Source organism: Perissodus microlepis, chromosome 16 (assembly GCF_051167445.1).
Source record: "Perissodus microlepis isolate ML-2025 ecotype Zambia chromosome 16, ASM5116744v1, whole genome shotgun sequence".
Taxonomy (NCBI): Eukaryota; Metazoa; Chordata; class Actinopteri; order Cichliformes; family Cichlidae; genus Perissodus; species Perissodus microlepis.
Window position 1 is genome coordinate 16124420 of NC_140476.1, and position 21526 is coordinate 16145945.

The 21526-nt window shown below is 40.6% G+C and overlaps 1 protein-coding gene across 2 annotated transcripts in view; it reads right to left on the minus strand.

The window, feature by feature from the left end:
- Positions 1-1821: 1821 nt before the first annotated feature.
- The window catches only part of LOC146370630 (obg-like ATPase 1), a 49483-nt gene continuing 29778 nt past the window's right edge, over positions 1822-21526 (minus strand). For both annotated transcript variants that reach the window (XM_084954825.1, XM_084954826.1), the window contains exons 8-11: positions 11366-11506; positions 10714-10810; positions 7300-7422; positions 1822-5299 (exon numbers count right to left, since the gene is read on the minus strand). In XM_084954825.1, coding sequence (XP_084810951.1) covers positions 5198-5299; positions 7300-7422; positions 10714-10810; positions 11366-11506 — 463 coding nt within the window. In that variant the 3' untranslated portion in view covers positions 1822-5197. The remainder of the gene's footprint in view (positions 5300-7299; positions 7423-10713; positions 10811-11365; positions 11507-21526) is intronic.

A 21526-nucleotide genomic window follows, 5' to 3' on the forward strand; every position in this document is an offset into this window, starting at 1 on the left:
TTTTAATTTCTCATCATGCAAAGTAACAAAAGGGTGGATTTTGACTAAAAACTCAGTTAGTGGCCTGCTGGGACTGAACTAATATAACTGATGGTTTGTACTGAGTCAGAATGCTAGATTAGCTTATACATATTTTAAAATTTAGGGAAGAGATTTACTCTACTCTTTAAGGCGATGATATGTGAAATTCCGATTCTGAATTCTCCCACGATGCATATGGAAATAGGAAGTTTTTGTGTCATTTACTTGGGGATAAAACACATTTGAGACAGAATCTGAGGTTGTATTTGACTGGATTTCTTCCCCTCCGTCTGATTGTGCGTATTACAACATTGTGAAAGTGCATTGAAATGAGAGTCTGCATGCTATTGTATCTGCTCTGTGGCTGTGATGCTATCAGGACCCCACTTCTCAGTATTATTTGTGGTGTGTCAGTTCCTCACAGTGCGCGACCGCAGTGAGGCTATTTCTCCCAACCTTCAATTCAAACTTGGCCCATTACAGCCAGACTACAAAAGCACTTTCCGTGCACTCAGGAGCTCACGGCAGTGAATGGTGGATATTTCCAATCACTCTGCTGTCAATCCAAATGTCAGGTAAACACAGGCCAATGGAAACAGCTTTAGAAAAACCTTGCAGCTACGTCTGTCTTACTCCAGGAGTCCTTGGAAACGTATCAACAATTTCTACAGACCTCGAAGTTAAAGGGAAGAGTCAAATATCCTAAAAACAACACAAATGCAACACTCTGGTGGATGCAGTGGCCTACAAGAGGCAGGTTACTGCTCTTGTGTTTGTCTTTAAACCTGTGAGTATTCTCTAGAGCCATAGCTACAAACAAAGGAAATTAGATTGTATTGACAGATCTTGTATGCACCTCATGAGATGAATCCGAAATCTGCAGAGCAGTTACCCAGTGGACGTTTTAGTTTGTCTGTAAAAGTTCAGTGTAGCATGGGCATAAATGACCTTTTAACTACATGAGCGAGGACCTTTAAAATACTATGCAAAAGCAATGTTTTATTAACCAACTCTATGAAATTATAGTTGAAAGTCTATAAAAGCAAAGCAGTCTGTTGCAATGCAAAAGCTTCTCTGCAGCAGCTTCTAGGAGTGGACATTGCTTATGTGGCACATAGTAGAAATAAGAAAGATAACTGAGTGAGTCCACAATGGCTCTGAGTGTTTCGTATTAACATATTGACAGTTGTTTTCATGAAGGCCAGTCCAAGAGACAGTGACCCCACGGAGAGAAACTGCCCTACTGGGGGCACTGTAAATGGGTCTAGAGAGAGAAAATTGAAACTGGTGCAGCATGAAGAAGTGTGGATGGAATATCAAATGTGTGTCAGACACAACTATGAAGCACCTGAGACAGGAACAATCATACCGTTCTTTGTCAGAGGCGCTTTATACAATGAGGGCTGAGGTCAAACGTAGCTACTAGAAAACTTTTTATGATATTCTTATTGTGGAAGTTCAACATCCTGTCAACACAGAGGATGTGTGGATGCATTTCCCATTTGGGATCACAATCGAACCTATGAATCTTTTTTAAACATATAAGGATAGACGGTTCTTTGATAGTAGATTGCATGGCACAAAAGCAAAGGTTAAACAACGACAAACAGGCACAAAGGTTGAAAGTATGAAAAGACATACATTTACAAACATAAACAGCAGCTAGACAACCAGCAGTGCGGTAAACAGCGGAGCAAGGGTGCAGCACAGAGTTCAGCAACGTGGTATAAGTTTCTCAGATACACATTATGTGTCATTGTGGAGTAGATTCAACCTGACAGCATAACCGAAAAGTCACCATTGTTTAACAGAGTAAAAACATTTTATTGAGAAGAATGAAGTATAAGTAGCAGAAAAGCCAAAATGCAGCGTTTCCATATGAGGACACAGCGTCTCAGGAGGTTAAACTCGGTGGCCACTTAAACAGTTACAGCTACACAATTAAATGTAATGCAGTTCCACATTTTTGCATAGTAAATAATGCCTGGCATTATGTTCAGTAATAACAAAATAGAGGACACAAAACACCTAGTCCAGTGCAACACCTTTACTTGTCACCTTTATATATCAACTATAAGATTATGATTATGATTACGGATTTTAAACTATTATTAATTATAGTTTCAGAGCTGGTGCTCTGAATTGCAATAGATTTTGCAGGTGTGTGTAATTAAGAGGCCAGTATATATGCACAGCATTTAGAGCAGCACGTAACAGTAAAGGTGGGAAGATGCACAGGAGTCGTTTCTTGGACATTACATAGACGATGTAGCCGTTTATTGTTTAAATGATGGTTTGCTGCATTTTGTGTGATAGTTTAAACACCTAACTTGTTATTAAGACTGTGACCATGATGGCACAGAAAGGAGATTTGTGATGTGGCAACAATAAAGAAAAAGAGAAACTGAATTCCAGAGGTTATGATTTAAATACTCCTTTCTAAGCTTCCTCTCAGCTGTTTATGGCATTCGTTTCACTCAGCGCTGCGTTGGACAGTGTTTTATCACCCTGACTGTGGGAGCAATAAATCAAAGCATGGTAGTTCAACATGAATGAGAGGAAACGTTTGCATGAAGTATCATATGTGAATGTAAACTTTTTTTCCCCCCTTAAAGTCCAATCCTGCTTCCGTATTACCTCCATTCAGTGTACGGCATTTGGCACACAGAGAAGTCACACAATAGCAGCAATTACAACATGGCAACATTTTTATTGTTATCCAAAATAGAGATAATTTCCTCACAGTAATAATATGATACAGCATGTTTATAATAACCATTGAATTTCCCAACACGATCCCTCGTGTGTAGTTACTGCTCTGAAAAATGCCATAGTTATTTATATGTTTATTTGTTATAACTCACACATTCCGTTTAAAAAAAAATAAAAAAATCTTCAAAGCTCTTTGGTGTCCGTGTGATTTACAGCAGCAGGCCGCAGTCTGTTTTGTTGGGTGTGTGTTTTAAAGTGAGCTTTCCACTCTGTGTCCTTCTTGGTTTGATGCCACTGTGGTTTGCCTCGGGGCAGAGTGGCACCACTTGATTGATGGTGCTGACGGCACATTTGTACCAGCAAATATTCTGTCACATTTCTGGGCTCGTTTCATGAGCCCTGCTGGGCAGTTTTTACTGTCCTACCTATGTCACCCGGTAATGTTTATGGATACTTTAACACGCGTTTGTTTTTGCTAATAACTGTGAGGTTGCGCATATATATATATATTATAATGTGTTCCATGATGTCAGGACACCCAATGAGTTTATAATTCATGAATCCTTGCTTCTTCTGTGACAGCAAAATTATTGGTATCAAATCCTGAAACAGCATGTTGAGGACTTTTTCGATCTGGTGTTTTGTTCCTATACTGCATCTGCATGATTCTAAATAGCTTTATTACTTGCCCTGAAAGGATTTATTGTCACTTTATGAAAAACAAAATACTCCATGACCCAGACCGCTGGGAACAACTCATCAATCCCCGAGCCTCAAAACTGCAGCAGATGAATAATCTTCTGTGTTGGGTTTAGGTTGGCCAACACCAATACCACCCCGAGAAGAATGCAAAAACAGTTTAGTCTCAAGCCCCCATTGTGCTCTCCAGAGGATTTGTATGGTTTCACTTAGAAACCAGTCAACTCAAAGCAGTCCGTCGTAAAAGCATATACTGTACGCGAGAGCTCTAAGTGTTGGTAGCAATAACATTCTTGGTCTGCTGCAAGAAATTTCAGTGATTAAAACCACTGGTTAATGGTAAAGCTACCAAGAAAAATAAGCTTAATGTTATTTGATGCACATGTTGTCATCCGTCATTCTTTCTAAGTAACCACAATAAACACTATCCTATATTTTGCCACTGATCTCAAACTCTGAAAACTATAATCCACCTTATTTCCATGACAAACACTATGCTTTGTAGTGCGAGCACAGGCTCCACTCCATAAAACATCCCATCCAAAAAACTTGGATATGCAATACTCTTTCTGAAAAATGACCATTTTTATTCAATCTTTTTGTTCCCATCAAAAAGCCATTTTTTTCTCCGCAGTCTTAATGGTTACAAGATATTCAGCAAAGCACTGCTGATCTGCAGCTCTTTGTTCGGACTCCCACGGAGAATACAATCTTACTTTGGAGCACTGCGGCTGCAGCCATACAATTCCATCAGCATAAACGCTTCACAAACACTTACACACAAAGTATAGGGGGTGAGAAAAACACTACTTCAGACAACAGGAATCATTTTCTGGTTGTGCTTGTGGATTGTATCAACTTCTATTTTCATACCATACAGAATATACTAAAAGCTGGAGTTTTTATTATTTTTTTTTGTAAAAATATGGCTTGTATGAATATTTCTTGGATTTTTTTTGTGTGTGTGCAGATGTGTATTTGTTGTTCAAAGATGGGAGTAGGAAACTTTAAACATAAAAAATGTGCTATTCTTATTTTTTTGTGGGGTTTTTTTGTTTTTTTGTTTTTTTTAGGGACAGAGTCCAAAAGCTGGTGGCATAGTGAAAGAGAGCACATGTATAATATCATACAATAATGTCATAAAAATGATAAATGAAAGGTTAACTCAGTCTCTTTGCAAATAATCATTTAAAGTGACCACTTCTTTTGGCCAAGACACCTGCATCCAGCATGTGCCCTTCCAAAATCAGCCTCAGTTAACAGATTTAATTATAATTGTCCCCTCTATGCTACAGTCAGTGTCAGCTGTGTCTTTTAATTCTCTAATCAGTGGTCGGCAGGACCGCTATCACTATCCCCATGCAGCTTCCCACTCAATACAGACATCCCAAAACACACACAGACTGGTTTTGTCAAATGTTTTATTGAGTGTAGACATCTGGGCTACTGTAAAACATGCATTATCTGCAGAAGGGGGAGAGGAGCAGGTGGCATTGTCCCCGCTGTCAGCTGTGTCAGTGCTGGCACCCGTGATGGAGATTAATGAAGTATCTGGAGAGTAATATGCTCCTTCAAATGCTGCTACAATTTGGAGTGGGGGCCGATCCTGATCTTAAATAGCAAAGCTGTCAGAGTTTACTGAACCTGTGCCTTGGCACACGAGTGGGGGATTCAGTCCTACAGCACGGAAAACAAAAAGTGTAAAAGTGGCCAGATATAAGGCAACAATACAGTCAGTTGTGCAAACAAACGCATTGTTCTTGCGTCACTTTTTCTTTGGTGCGTTCGGCGCGTTGAATTTAAAAAAGATGATGTCTCCATCCTCGACGATGTAGTTTCTTCCCTGCTGTCTGTATTTACCAGCTGCCTGTGGGGTTAAAAAATAAAAAGAATCATTAAAATAATATAAAGCATTGTAAGCTGTATGCTAAGAAATAGCTAGTCTGTCATGTGGATGAACTCGAACAGATAAAAAACTCTTTATAATTTAAATAATATTAGAAAAGATTTAACTTGAACTAAAATTACACTTGCAAATGTTCATCTACACATGCATACACACACACACACACACACACGCCTGCACAGGCGCACGCACGCACACACAACTGCACGCATGTTTTGTTTGAGGGGTGCCTGAATTCCCACTGAGTGATAATCCTCTCTTCTGCCCATTTCAGTTTCATGTGCACAAGCACAAAATGTTAATAAGTCTTTGATTACAGCACTATAAAACTTCTCAAGGAAACAAAATAAGTTCTAACATTTCTTTTGTGTACAGTAAGTGTTTGTTCTCCTTCCCGGCAAACTCAAAATAATTGACTTGAAGTGCTAATACGGACAGGTTTATGCATTCTGGTTCTGCACAGTGCACAATTAATTAGAAGAATCAATGTCCCTTTAAAGGCTCAGGAGACCATTTAATCCAAGCTCAATACCACCAGAAACACTGGATGGAGAGGGAGACAGGAAAAAAAAATCAATGGCTATTTGTGATTCCTGAGTATGTATTAAACCAGACACGTCTAACTGGTTCATTTGCACTTGAAAGCAGCCATCTGGAGCAGCAAGCTTGGCTTAAGCAGATATGATTACTAATAATGTGATATCCCTGTACACTGGCCCTATTCAGACAGCCTATTCCCACAACTGGCATTAAATAGCATGGACCTTAATGCCACAGTCAGAAACGCTCCATGTTCTTCTGAGGCTCAAAAAGGGATTAGTAAGAGAGCATGCAGTAAGGACCTGACACTGAGATCTCAACCTCTGATAACAATGGCGAAACCCCCCAGAGACTTACATATTTCGCTCTCTTTTTGCAGCTTATGGAGGGTGTGGACAATACACTGCCGATGCATTAAATATCAAATATTTATTAAAAAGGACTTGAATAGCAAGGAGATTTAAATGTTTTTTTTTTTTTAGTGCTTCCTTTCCACACTGGTCCCCGTGGGCCCTTTGTGCCACCATAATTACATTAGTTGAGTCTGTAAGTGGGCACATGGAGTTGATGGTGGTGATAGGGGGATTGTGACAGCATGGCTTACAGCTGCTTCGCACAAGTGTTGCACATAAAATCAGAGTCACTTCTGCTTTAATTAACTGAGATTTAAAAGTAGATTTTTTTTCTCGTTAAAGAAAATAAATGATTGAAAAAAAGTGCACCTTTAATTTAAAAGGCATCCTACAGTGTTGATGAACTCATTATTAACCGTGTGCATTCGATAAGTTGATTGCAGTTTGCAGATTTTAAACAAATTTTCAATGTCAAAGTACAACTTGGAGCAGGAAAGAAAAGTATTGTGTTGCCTTTAGCAGTGAAATGACTTAATACACTTGATAGGTGTGTCCACACGGTGCAGTTAAAAAGGTCAAAACAAACACTGCCCATAAAAACAGAAGACATGCAAGTCACATTTCTGTGCTGCAAACCATGAAACAGTCCTTATTTAAGGAATTTCACACTTTATTTAACTTGCCGCTTTATATCACTGTCACATGCCTACAGTGGCTTGGGGATTTGGTAACAGAGAGCTCTAAGCTAACAGCGCACTCTGTAGATCTGATAAATGCCTGGTGAGGTGAAGAAGTGCTTCCTTGGAGCGACTGCGCTGAGCCACGAGCAAGAACTACCATCAGCCAGTTAAGACACATTGTGATAAAGATATGCACAGCTGGAGCAGAATGGCAGTGTTTAGAGCCAGAATCAGCTGGCTTGTCAGGAGTGGTGCTGGAGTGTGTGCAGTAATTTCTTCCCCTGAGTAAAGGTGAAGAGCAGTTTTCAGTAGGAGCTGTGTGGCGATTGTCAGCTCCACTGATCACAGGAGACTTCCCCTCATCTCCTCTGGCACCCTGACTGCTCACCTTGACAGCACTCTCGCTGCCTTCCTCTTTAAAATCCTGGAATTTCATTACTTCCGCCATAATGAAGCCCCTCTCAAAGTCTGTGTGGATCTTCCCCGCAGCCTGTGGAGCCTTAGTTCCTTTCTGTCACAAGGAAGGAAAAGAGAGGACAAATGAATTGTTTTGGAGAAGATGGATTACAGCATGCGAGCGACACGGTGTTTGATGGGGTGATAGCGTTGTGATCACTCTGGGGGTGATTTTCAGTCGGGGGTATTCTTGCCTCAGTCCTGATTTCTGGATAGCTTTCCACTCAGTTGTGACCTGCTAGGGTAGCCTGGACACCGATAAGGACCCAGCACTGCTATCAATGCCTCCTGATTCCCATTCCGTGGTGGTATTGATTTCTGTCCAAGCAATCTTGCCTCATTGTGGGTCGCTGCTCGGCTCTCTGGTCATGACAGCAAGAAGACCCAGCGTTGCAGTGAGAAGCAAGTGTGGTATAGACCCCACTGCATCAGGCCTTTACTATTGTGAGAGTTTGGTAATTCAAATTCAGCTCAACCCTTCAGTGATATTTCACTGTGTTGAATGTACTCCTGTGAGTTTTGGAGTATTATAACTTTTTACATTTACACAGCAGAGATTTTATATTAACTGGAGCTGTTTGAGATTTCAATTTACATGTAACAGTTTAATAGATGTATAAAATATGTATATATATTTTATATATTGGACTTTGAGCCCTCTCTAACACTCCAAGACAAAACTGGTGACTGACAAAATGTGCAATTTATATGCGTTGAAATAATGCTGGGTGGAAATGACAAATGACCCAAATAAGTGACGTGGCTGCTGTGCATCATTATGACTCCTGCCTGTCGACCTGCTCGCTCCCTCTCTGCTCTGCAGCTCCGTGCTCAGAAACTGTTGAGCAGTTTTAATTATGTATATAATCAGGTTGGGGTCAACATATTTCATGCCAAAAGAATGATGCGTATTTAATGACTCTAATACATTACCATCTACTTGCAATCTCATTGACGGAGTGCTTGTGAGTTTAACTACCATTAATCAGCATCAAGGTTTGTCTATCTGGAGAAAAATAGATTAAGGGAGGGATTTTTTTCATATGGTGCATTACAAGAGATCCACATTGTCCTAGTTAAGAGCTATGCAGAGCAGGCTGATAGATAATGGTCACCTCGAGGCTGCCTAATAAAGCATGTTAAAGGACTTAGGAACACGACATTACTGAGTGTAGTTTTTACAATGCAAGATGTATTGGCTTAATATAGTTACTCACTGATGCTTACCTGACTAAATGCCCCTCACACACAATCAAGGCTGGCTGTAATCAGTTATGCCGAGGAGGACAAGCGTGTTTTCGAGGATGCCTTTGAAGTGTTTTGGGACTTTGCTCTAAATAGCGAGGACATCAGTCATGCTGAGACGTGTGCATCTAAACACGGTGATGTCATCTGACTAAAATGTAACGTGTCTTGTGAGGATGAAGAGCGAGTGAGCTCATCTTCCCCTCTGGGTTGTGCTTAGTTTAAAAATGCTCAGAAAAGAAAAATAAAGGATCAAGCTTGATGTGTGGATGGGTGTCATATAATCTACAACAAAACATTTAACATTCACCCGAAATATGATTTTGGTGAATCGTTTGAAGGTGGCTAAATTTTGTTTCAACCACAATATAAAAGAATTAGGGAAAAAAAGGAGACCCTGTCTAGTGGAGAGCAGAAATTCATATAGATCCCATTAAAAAAAAGTATGTGTCATTTTTCTCATGCAAAAAAATCAAGTGAACATTATGTTCCTTATAAGAAACATGCAATTTTATTATATATTTATATAAATATATTTAAATGGAGAAAAAGGAAAAATCTTGTGCTTTTAAAAAAATGTCTTTTTCATTAGTTAAAAAAGAAACAGGACATTTATCACTGCAATTTGCTATAGCAGATATTACAAATGCATATTGGAGTCCTCTAGGGGATATTTGGAAACCTGTGTATTACTCATAATGTAACTGTCTGAAGCCACGTCTCTATCTAATAATAACAATAATAACAACAATAATAGTAATAATAATGAAGCATGAGATAGCATTTTAAATTAGTGTTTTGTTTGTGTGAAAAATCTATTCATCTTTTCGTGAAGAACAGTGCACTTGTAAATCTTATGCAAAATAATCCACCCATGCACTGAAAATAGGCTGAAGCCAATATGAGCTTATTCAAAGTCAAGGGAAAATGATCTTGGTAAAGCTGCATCACATGCAGAACAAACACCCCTATTTATGTGTGTTTTGTAAGTGGACAAGTAATGCCATCTTTGGGCAAGATAAAAATTTAAGCAGTATTTCCATCAGTGGTCAAATCTGTAACCCGCCCACACATGAGACTTTTTCTACCATTATTGCCTCCACCATCTATAGTGGGCTTTTTCAAGATTTTGAACAAATTGAACAACAAAATGTGAACAGTGAACAGTCTCACACTCGGGGAACAAAACCATAATGATCTGCTTGGTGACAAGTTCTTTGAATAGATGCCATTGTGGAAAATTGCAATGCTTTTTTGAAAATGGGACTCCTTTTTTCAAACGGACAAGTTATGTTTATGAGATTGAAAGCATTCTGTATCGTAAAAAAAAAAAAAACATTCAAATTACAATCCTTTGAAATATCTGATGGGATGAAAGAATGGATATGAATTTGTATGACTGAATACAACCCAAATCTTTAGCTGTTGAAGTTTCTCAAAAGTTACTTTGTTGTATTTTTAAACCACCGATATGAACTTATAAATGTTACTCAGACAAAATAGCTTATTATTTCTGCACTCGATACTTCTATCTGCTCAAGGAAAGAAAATATAAGTGCACACAATACCAACATGCAAAGCAAACATCTGTATTGATGTAAATGCTGTGATCCCATTGCACAAAGCTCTTGGCGGGCTGGGCTCAGTAAACTGAGACACACGGGGAGGAGGAGCCCCCAGCAAGGCCCACAAACAGTCGAATGAAAAGCGACATCAATTTTGGCACAGACAACCTCCGTCACACAGATTAGGCAGGCACAATGCACGGGCTCCTTATCTCCAGCGGCAGGAGGAGGGCAGGCAGATCTGCACAGGATGGAAACATTCTCATGGACGTAATGGGCAAAATCAATTGTTGCCCTCCTCAATCAATGTAGCCCCCACTTTCACTGTTCAGCAGCTCACCAGTAATTGAAGTTATCCTTGGTCTGTAATGACTAGCTAAAGCACAACCATGACAAAGTTGAAAGTGTGCGATATCAGTGAAGGTGCCAGCAGGGTGGAACATGGGATACTGTGTGTATTCGTGTGTGTGTGTGTGTGTGAGTCTGATACACACGCTCACATGTACGTATGCGCACAGCAGGCAGCTGGCACTTACCCGAATGGTCCATGCACGGACCTCATCTGGTCCAGCAGTGAAGAAGTACTCCAGCTGCAGGGCTGCGTAGCCTGCCTTGATGATCTTGCTCAGGGCACTGGTGGGGAGAGATTTCAGCTTGAATCGAGGGGTCTGAACTGTTTAAGTATTCTTTATCGCTGCTGATGCCTAGACAAAGTTCACCTCAATGGCAAGGCCCCATTCATTCCAATATAAACTCATTAAGTGAATAAGATGGGTCACTTCGTTTCGCATAAGACATTCAACTCTCCAATGGTTTCTTTGATTAATTAGGAGGCTTGTAGACTCATTTAACATTTTTAAGAATTCAACCCAATGCCTCGATCTTTGCTGAGAGAAAGAAGGGGAAAAAAAATCTGCTGTCACAATTTTTCTCTCCATAGAGGTTTTCACACAAGAACAATAAACCCAAAATGCCCAAGTTATAATTATACCTACAGATGACAGATGACAGTTAAAAACTTAATTTAGAGGAAAACCCTTTGACTGAGTTGTTCAGTAAGAAGAGGGATCCTTTGCTTTATAATGGTAATTACTCTGCCATTTATTATTCTATCAGCACATGCAATTAAAGGAGTGCATGGAGGACACAGCTGATAATAAAGTGTGGGGAGACTGAATGCTAATTAACCTCTGCGTCTTGTGCTCTGTGCAGTACTTCTGCCTCTCCTCTTCACTCTTGTCCTGCAGCAGGCTCTCTAGGCCGCCACTAAAGGGGATGACCAAGGCTCCGGGGTCATGACTGTCCACCCACTCCTTGATTTTCACCAACCTGATTAAAAAAAAGAAAAAAAAAGAAAAACAGCAGTCGCAAAACACGTTGGAGGACTTGATTAACATGAACGTATTTGTTATTCGCTGCATGCATGCATATTCATGAGAGCAGCTGAAAATATGAGTGTTTGTGGGAGACTGCACTCTAAAGGTGGCATTTCCTTTCAGAGTTTGACTTTCTTTCCCTTCAAGTTCTCAACTAAAAATCAGACTTGACTACACGTCCTTTAGCAAAGAGAAAGAAACATAATAAAAATACAAAAACTGGATTTATACATACATACATACATATATATATGTATATATGTATATATATATCTATTCTGCATGTATGTATAAAACAGGTCCTAATATTTTCAGTGATCCTAAAATGATGCCAAAAGTAGGAGGGCATTCATTTCCACTTTAAGACATAAAGCAGTTAAAAAGTGTCAAGAATATTTAATTTTGCTGAAGTTTGGGTTTTCATTCATTTTATTTTATTGTTAAATATGTTACCTGATTCTTTTTGTTTTCAGCACCTTCTTTATGGTATTAAATGTTGTGTTTTGTGTCATTAACCTAATTCAGACGTTTAAAGACATTTGTATGTCATTTCACGCTGTTTCGTCCTTGTTGTAATTTGAGGTATTCTTAAATTAATTGCACAGAAAGACAGCTTGCACTGACCTTAGCCACTTTTAGGTGGAAAAGTGGCTAAGGTCAGCAGTTCACCTCATGGCTTCTTTTCAAAAGAGTTCAAAAAACAAACAGATGATGCCACTGTGGTCACATTTTTTTTTATACGTAATCAATAGCTGCGACTTCCCTTTTTGCACTTCTCGAATAAATGTGACACCTTTGCTCCTGCAGATAATAAATAAATGATTTAAATAGACATTAAAATAATCAGTTCGACAACAAGACTGTTCTTAATAAGTGCATTTTGAAATCGCTCAAGCAAAAAGCCACACATTTCTCTCTGAAATGTGGAAGTGAAATTCACGATATACTTTTTTAAACTATGAAAAAAGAAATCTTCCACCAGCCGAGTGTTTTTTTGAATGTTAGATAAACATTAACATTCAAGCAAAGAGAAAGCACTGCAACTAACCACCTACTGTTATCTTTGGCACTTTCTTAACTGCATGATCTTTTTTTTCCTTTACGTGTTCTTGTCCAGCAGGACACCTGACATTGCAGGACAAAGATATCCTCACAGTTAATGGTAACCCTCAGTCAGAACAATACGAGGGGGTTAGAGCAATTATGAGATTAGCCCCACAAGCTCCGAGGCTGGGATTGGACGGATCTCAAAGAGCAGCATCACACAAATCCATTTTCACATGGCGGCTCCTGGGCTGGATTGATTCTAAGGGGTCCCTGTCATTATCTGTAATCCTAGTTTCCTGTTTAAAGCCCATAAGAATCAAAGACTGGGAGGAACCACACCACCTCAATACCACATCTATTCCAATAACAATGTCACCGCTTTATCACCTGCAGCACCCTATCGCTGCTCCTACCTAATGATTATCAATATACAATATATGACAAGGTAACGGGCAAAAGGAAGAGCACAGTTTTGCTTTGATTGAATGTTTTTCTCAACAAGTTAAAATAACACCACAGGCCGGCGCAGTAAATCTGAAATGCCTCATATGCCAGGTCGTCTGTCTGCCTTTTCAGATGCACATCTATTAAGAGGAATAACCTAATATTTCCCTTACTGTTCACACCATGTATGCAGATCTGACGCTTGACTGCCACCACAATAACACACAATAAGGTGGCATCCAACGTCTCGCCAATAAAGGACAGAAAAATAAAACACATTTAGCCAAAGCAGAAAACCTGAAAACATAGGAGATGGAGGGCGCTCCAAGAGGGGAAAAATCCAATCTGAGATAATAACAGCTGTAGTTTGTCACTTTTAGCAGCACAGCTGTCTATTTGGTGGCACGTTATTTGCATTCCTCAGGTATTGCGTTCTCTACAGGCGGCTGAATAATGATTCACAAATCACTCTCTCCACACCAGTCAAGGGCTGTGATCCTTTGAATAGACCATTGTACCTGAGACTGTAATTGGTGAAGACTTGACAGAGCTGAGCCAAGCCAGCCAAGTAACAAAGAGGCTCTTGGTAGAAGGCTGAGGGATGATTTTAATAATGTGAAGCCGAGACGGAGAACGTGAGCTGCAAATGAGCACGGGGGTCTCCGGGTCCTTGCACTGAGTGACACAGGACCAGACAAACACCTTGCCACAGGAACATGAAACACCCCCTTCCCACAACTCCAGAAACAAAGCGCTGTCAATTAAGAGCTTTGAAGTGCCGTCAACATGACTCCCAAAACCAATTCTGTCAACTTCACCACTGTCTACCCGTGCCACTTTGCAATTTGTATTTATGTCCCTTCCAATTATTTGTGTGAAATTTTATGTGGATGTGTAAATTTGGAAAAATGTTTATGTAAAACATGCTGCAGATTTCTTTGTGTCTTTATGGCTCTCAGTCATACTAAAGAATAAAGGGGTGTTCTTGTTCGTGGAGGCCCATTCACAGTGTGAAATGCCTATTTAACACAAGAAACAGGCCTGACTTTTGTTTTAGAGGAAGGTTTACTGCCTGATTAAAAATAAGCAAGTGAAAAGATATGCAGTTTTGTTAAAATCAGTAATAAGATGTAAGTAAAATATTTTCCCTGTAGGTCTTCTTCATCAACCTCGTACTCTAAACTAATACAAATGAGAAAGATGTGTGTGTGTGTGTGTGTGTGTGTGTGTGTGTGTGTGTGTGTGTGTGTGTGTGTGTGTGTGTGTGTGTGTGTGTGTGTGTGTGTGAGAGAGAGAGCGTGTGCGAGTGCATGTGTCTTGTCAGTCTCTATTATGTCCCAGAACTGAGTGCCATCTCTCACTGCTCGGTTAATAGAAAGATTCAGCACTTTCTGCTCTTGATATCCCTCTCTGAACAAATGATGCCTGAAATTTTTATTCTTTTTATAATGGAATTCCAATGGCTTCTGCTGCAAATCAAGTGGAAATTTTTGCATATCAAGTGGGAAAAATTAAATGTTAACCACGTTTTAATGTGATTAAGGGTGACAGAGACATTATTTCTGCTAATCATTCACTGGCTTGAAGGCTCAAACAAGTCCAAGGAACAAGCTGTGTTTGTGCTCTCAGATCAAATAGAAAAAATATAGTTTTTTTTACCAGAAAAACTTCGGCAAAACTCAAACATTTATGCATTATTATTATTATTATTTTTTAATGGTAAAAAACAGTCAACATGAAACCAAGACCATGTGACACCTGTTTATCTTACGTCTAGAAAAAATAATAGGCATCACACCATTTGTTGCAAGCTTTGGATCTAATGCTTATTGTATTTAAAGTACATGTAATTTAAAACACAATATATTCTACAATTACAAGAAGAAAAAAACCCACAATTGGACCTTTTGCAACAGACTGGCTCTGAATAGAGATGTTCCCCAGGTGGGGCCACCCTCCGGAGCTTGCCTATTTGTCTTTTTGTGTGAGAATCCTAAAGGGGGATAATTCCTGTGTTTCTGAATGCCTGGGGGCTTCCCTGGGCTTTGTCAGAGCTTTGATCTGCTTAAATGGCTCAAACAATAGGAACATCTAAAGTACAGGGGCAGCTACCTGAGACAATGACCTGGGCCTGCGTCTGACATACACTCAAACAGGTTGGCTTCATCACGAGTGCAGAGCCAGTTAAGCCTGTATAAGGTCACCACCTCCGGTTTGAGTGCTCAGTCCCGATGCAATTGAATGCTGACAGACCCGAAGAGTAATCCGCTACCTACATCTTCCACAGCTCGATCACTGACACACCCACAGGTGAGCTCCCAGCACCTGAGTCTGGGTAGCTCAGCTGAATGTGTTACTTACTCCCTTCACATGTCCTGACAGCTACTGGCTTAGATGCCAGGCACAGACTCATCAAGTAATAAACCCAGAGTCCCCCCTGTTTGTCTGGTCCCAGGTTACAAGGATGAGCAACCTAGGGGGCCAAGATGCTGCGGCACACAGCATATACTACCCCCTCCTCTTCTCTTCCTCTGTGGAGGGAGAGAGAAATGAGAGGTATGAGCTCATGGTGGCTTTTGAGGCTGGGAAGTCGGGCGCTCTGTGGGAAGCTTTTCATCCTCCCAGTGGTGAGCTCCTGAGCGACAAGAGTGCAGACACTCTCTGCTCCCTGTGGCCATAGCCGGATGGAAAGGCATTACCCATCGCGTCTTTAAGAAAGGGAGGAGATCTGACACATACACACACATACGCGCGCGCACACACAGACACACTATTGGCAATATTACCAACTTCTTTCAATCTTCAAAGCAATCATGGGCTGGAGGAAACAGAACATGGCGCACGCACAATGGGAGCAGCTTTAATTAAGAGCATCATCTCACATCGTATCTCAAACAAACCTTGAGGGTGTGCTGGTAACAAGCTTTTTAAAACAACTTTCCTTTCTTTGATAACTACACCCATTAAATATTGTGACTTTAAACGTTTGCACATGATGGATGAAACCTTAACAACCCCATCCGCCATAGATTTGTCTTTAAGATGGTCGTTAAGGACACAATATCAAAGCCATAACTCATTAAAGATATTTCTGTGGGGTGGGGGTGCAAAAAAAACCCAAACAAAAAACAGGCAAACATGAGAAATTCAAACAGTAACCCAGAGGAGTACATTCTACATCACCCAAAATAATTCTCTATATGGGGTATCCATGCTGTCATTCATGGCAGTTGACTGGGCGAGAGAAAATAAGGGGGCTGGGGTAGAGAGGGGGGAGTCATCAAGATGTGACAATTGTGACAAGAGCAGGCAAAGTGTAGCGCCGAAGAACACCACACGGATTTCTCCATCTCTTCTTTTTTTCCAGGATGACAGCTTAATGTCTACCACATGCAATATTTATTCTCATCGTGTGTCAGACTGTCTAGCTGTCCTAGGGAGTACAAAGAATGCCACTTATTAGAATAAAAGCAGAAGGAAGGTAATCAAGGACATATGTAACATCAGCCAATCATGCCCCCCCCCCCCCAACCCCGCTTACAATCCGACATCTTTTTTTTTCTCCCCTCGTCCATTCATAACAGTTTCAACAATAATCCTGATAATAAGCGCTCAGGAGCTGTATGTGGCAACAGTAAAATTCATTTATTTGTCTCATTAAACTTGTCGAGGCTGCAGGCCACTCACTGCAGCATGTGTTCCTGGCCTTAAGCTTATCGCAAAGATAACACAAAGCTCATCTCAAGAAGCTCAACTATCAAAATCTAGCGTTTCACAGACGCAAAACTCGTAGACATTTATTTCTATGTCAGCAAAATGCCCGGAGAACAATCCCCCCCGTGTGTGTCTTCAGAATAAAGCAAGCTTGTTGTACTGATGCAGATGTGTGTAAGTGGATTATGAACTGTTGGGGGCAGACTGACTCAGCATTTATCAGATTTGGGGCTGAGGAATGAGGGAGAAATCTATACTAGGTTTTGGAGACCAAACTGAAGAATATAGAAAGAAAAACGAAAAACTTTTAGTCTCAATTTTACTACAAGGTATTCATCACGAAACACATCAAAGACAATGGGGTCATGTGGTACACGACAACAGTGCCCTTTCATTACCTGGACAGGGGACAGTCAATAACTGGGCTAACAGAGTCGACAGGACTTTACATCTGTTTCAGTTTTACTGTACTTCCTCTCCTGTTGTTTTCACTCATTGAAAGCTAGCTGACGGCATCCATTAGGACCGACTGCGGATAGTAGGGTATGCATCCTGCCATGGGAAAGTGTTTCTCGGGATCCCACACTGAACAAGGACAGAGTGGACAAATCAAACAGGAGTATGTGATCGTATATCTCCCACATGGCTTTGAAAAGTGAACTCTAACTCCCTAGATACTAGTTCCTAAAAAAAACTTGGATGGAGCCAGTGGTTTTGCACTCAATAAAGTTTCACTTGTGTTTGTGTGAATTATGGTTTGGAGTAGCTGAAGTGGGTAGCAGTGATTTCTTTCATGGACTGGCTTTGTCTGTGGGTTTGACTTTTTTTTCAGTCTTTAAATGTTGGTGTGGTTCATGAAACGAGTGTTTGTTTGTCAAAATTATAAGACAACGAAAAAATAATGCATGATAAAGTTGTTACTGACATTCTTCAGGACCAAAAAGCAGAGGTAACAAAATACAAGTCAACCCTTAAGCTGAGCAGGCATAGTATACCCCCCTTCTCCACCTCGAGTTGTCTGCTGTGAAACAGAGCGGCACAGTGCTGCAGCTCCTCTCGGGGCTTCCTTTACTTCCATTGTGAAAGCTCCTCCTACAGGCAGACCGGAGTATCAGACTCTGGGGAAATAACAACCTCTGTGGCTGGATTTCCTCAACCTACTCAGAGATATTACCTCATGTTTACACCGCATTTGCCTCAAAGGTTACGCCGGGGACGAATCTACATTCTTCTCATTGTCAACAAATCCAGTGCTGAGATTTAAACTGGTGCACCGACTCCTTCTCTCAGTATTTTCTCATCCTCCTGCTCTGTCAGCCCAAAACCAATTTGCTCCTACTCAAAAAAAGATACATCTTGAAACAAATACATATCCATATGTAAGCTTTAATATAATTTTCCACCACAAATAACTATAATTTGGTGTATTTTGGGGTTCATTTTTGGTCTATTTAAAATATATACATGGGGTATTTTTATTTTCTGAAAACAGAATTTTATATAAGGACAGCTTCCACAATTTTGCACTGTTTCTATTTATTGTATCTCAACATTGTGGGCCATGTATATTTTTTACTGCTCTTGGAAAACAAAAAACATTAATAGGATTGGTGTTCTTGGTTTTGGTCTTATTATTACTTTGGAATTAGTGAAATAAGAGATACTGAAAATATTGCTTTCTTATCTTTGAACACACCAGCGTTAAACAAGGCCTTGTGCTGAAATCAGACTGATGACTTCTTAAATAAAGGTCTTCTGAAGCATCTCCGTTGTCTGAAATGGCTAACGAGGGGAATCAGGATTGCAGAAGATTTTCTGAATTACATCACGACAAGAAAACATTAGCAAGTAGATTATAGATATGGATGCATTTGTGGTAGGAAAACACAATTAGGTAGAGACCGACAGAAAGAGCAGCTGTGGCATGTTAAAGTTGGCGCTTCCCGGCATAAAGAATAATGAGAGAGGTACCAAATGTAACACGCACTGGAGGCAAACAATGCTTAAGAGAGATAAAGTACGAATAAGTTTGGAAGAGTACAACAACAAAAAAGTATTTGGAGATTAAAGAGAAAAGCACACATCCTCAGACCTATGCCCACTTGTATACAGGCAGACAAACAGACCCAGACTAACATACACGCTTACACATGCAAACACATGCACGCACACACACGTGCACACACGCACAGAGTTAATAAAAGCTGCAAGCAGTGGTACCCTGCAGTTCTTACACTCACCAGGAGAGCCCACACGGCAGAGGCACTCACAGACAGGTCACGCTTGCCGGTTTCCTTAAAGGTCAACTCATCTACTTAAGAGGCACCAATTTACTTTAATGCACATTGTCCAAAAGAAGGAGAAGAAAAAGGCAGAAAAAGAAATGACAAGGGAGGAAAAAACATCACAGTATAGCTGAAGTGTCCTCTAATTGTGTCTTCTGTCATTACAAAATATGAATACTCTTCGAAGATTAAGAAGAAGATTAAATAAATATCTGATATCAAATCTATTAAAAGAAAGAAAGAGTCCTAAAATTGGCGAGGCCATGTGCTTGTAAAATACACAACGTCTTAGATGACAAGTAAAGATGCCAGCATTGGGCAGACTGCAGCCACCACATTATCAACAGCGCTCTCACAGACACACACACACACGCACACACACACACACTGCGCTCTGTTGAATAGTCTTCCAGGCAGCTCACTGACGCCGGGGAAAGAGGAGAAAGCCTCTTGATAGACTCTTGTAGATGCCATTCCCTATCACGCAATGCCTCTCAGTCATAAACACATGACAAATGCAGCCTTAATCATTTTTTACGAGCGGGGATGTGCAGGGGGCAGTGCATGGCTAGAGGGGAGAGGGGAGCGGTGAGCAGCAGGCGGCCCCCTCTGCACAGAGGAGAGGGCTCTGTGGTAAAGTCTCCTCTGGAACATCACTCGGCCAGCGTGCCTTTGATCTCCACACCGCAATTACACCAGCATCCAAATGAGCATGGAGTCGCCTCTGAAACAGACTTCAAACATGCACATGTACGCATTCTCATACACATACACTGTATAGGATTGGAGCCATGTGCTCCTCTCAACAGTAAATGATGTACTGTCTCCAGCAGAGAACCTGGGGATGAAAGGAGGCCTTGCTCCTTGTCTGATCCCTCCATTAATGATGGCTTTCTAAAGCTAATACTCTGTATTCTTGTCTAAACAAGGCCAGCTTGGTATGTGGTTCCCATACTCCAAACAGGATGATCCCGGTTAACAACAGAATGTTTTTGGAGACTTACAATGCTAAATAAAACTATTGCAAACGATGGTGCAATTGCCATAACTATTTCGAGAAAATGCTATTAAATGGCTGTAATAAAAAAAAAAACAACCTCAATTAATATGCATACATTAAAAATATCAGGAGTGTGTAACTGAGATTAAATAACGTGAACCTAAATCTTGCTTGGCAGCATCTCAGCAAAACACCTTAAATATAAAAGAGCTTAAAAAAAAATAAAAAGAAGCAGGGAACTGAACCTGTGAAAAGGCCTGAATGGGTGTCCTGAGAGACACAGATAAAATTGGCTTATTTGCCTCATTCTACGATTCGCCTTCTTTTCCTGAACACATTAAACCTGGGATTGCAATTTGTCTTGCTGTTTGCTTTGAATAGTCCTTAACCGTATCATCATCTCAACTGTGCTGGTGGAAAAACACGGGAGCATGGCGACAGCCAAATGGCAGTCTGGCGTCTCGGCAGCAGACTAGCTGCCATTAGGGCTGAGAGCAGCATTTATTGTACAATTAGGGACAGCTAGATCTACCTGTAATCATCTCCATACAGGTGTGAGCTCCTCTCTGGACAAGGGAAGTGACTCATCACTTGTCAAACATCAACACTTTGATGTCGGCATTGTTCATCGCGGAGCCCTCGGGACACCTGAGCACTACTGTTTGCATGTTTATAACACTCCGAGATTTATTGCATTTCACACAGTTAAAAAAATGCACGCACACACACAACATGAGAAAAAAGGGGGGAGGGGGGACCTCTATTCCTACTGATGACGGATGTTCCACTTGCCATGAATCATTTGATTTATGAGTTCTCTTCCTCCTCCCTCCGTCTGACAGTCATACTTTCGTGTCAGGAACATTTTAACAAACAGCCATAGGTAAACAACTTCACCTGTAATACAATGCTGCCAAGTAAAGCGCCAAAAACAAATTTTCTAAGAAGTGACACCACCAGCCTGGAGGGCAATTGGAAAAGTGTGATAACAATCCACAAGTTGGTATTATTGACAAAATGGCTGCAGTGTGGGAAAAGTAGCCCTTTCAGACATAATGGATGTCAAACACCAGCCTTCTGGATCAGCTCTCACTGAGGCCACATGACAACATTACTACAAAAAAGTGCTTGTAAGGATCACAGAGCTGGAAGTTTATATTAGTGCCTTCAAGGTCATCTTTAGCCCTTTGACATCGTGACCAGTGTTGTACCTGAAAGCATGAATCATGCAATTCCCCGTACATGCGCATTATTATGGAAAACAGTCAGTTAAACACATCTAGGAAGCCTCATCTGTCGTTCTGAACTGTGGGAATTTCATGGCTGTGAAGAGATGCTTGTAAAGCAAGAGCAACAACATGTGAAGACAAAACCAAATATTTGCAAAAACAATTTCAGATAATCTTTAAGGAGTCTTGTCCCTATGATTTATTGGCCCAGATGATTTTAATCAGCTGTTTGGCTTCAAAATGTACATACGCTT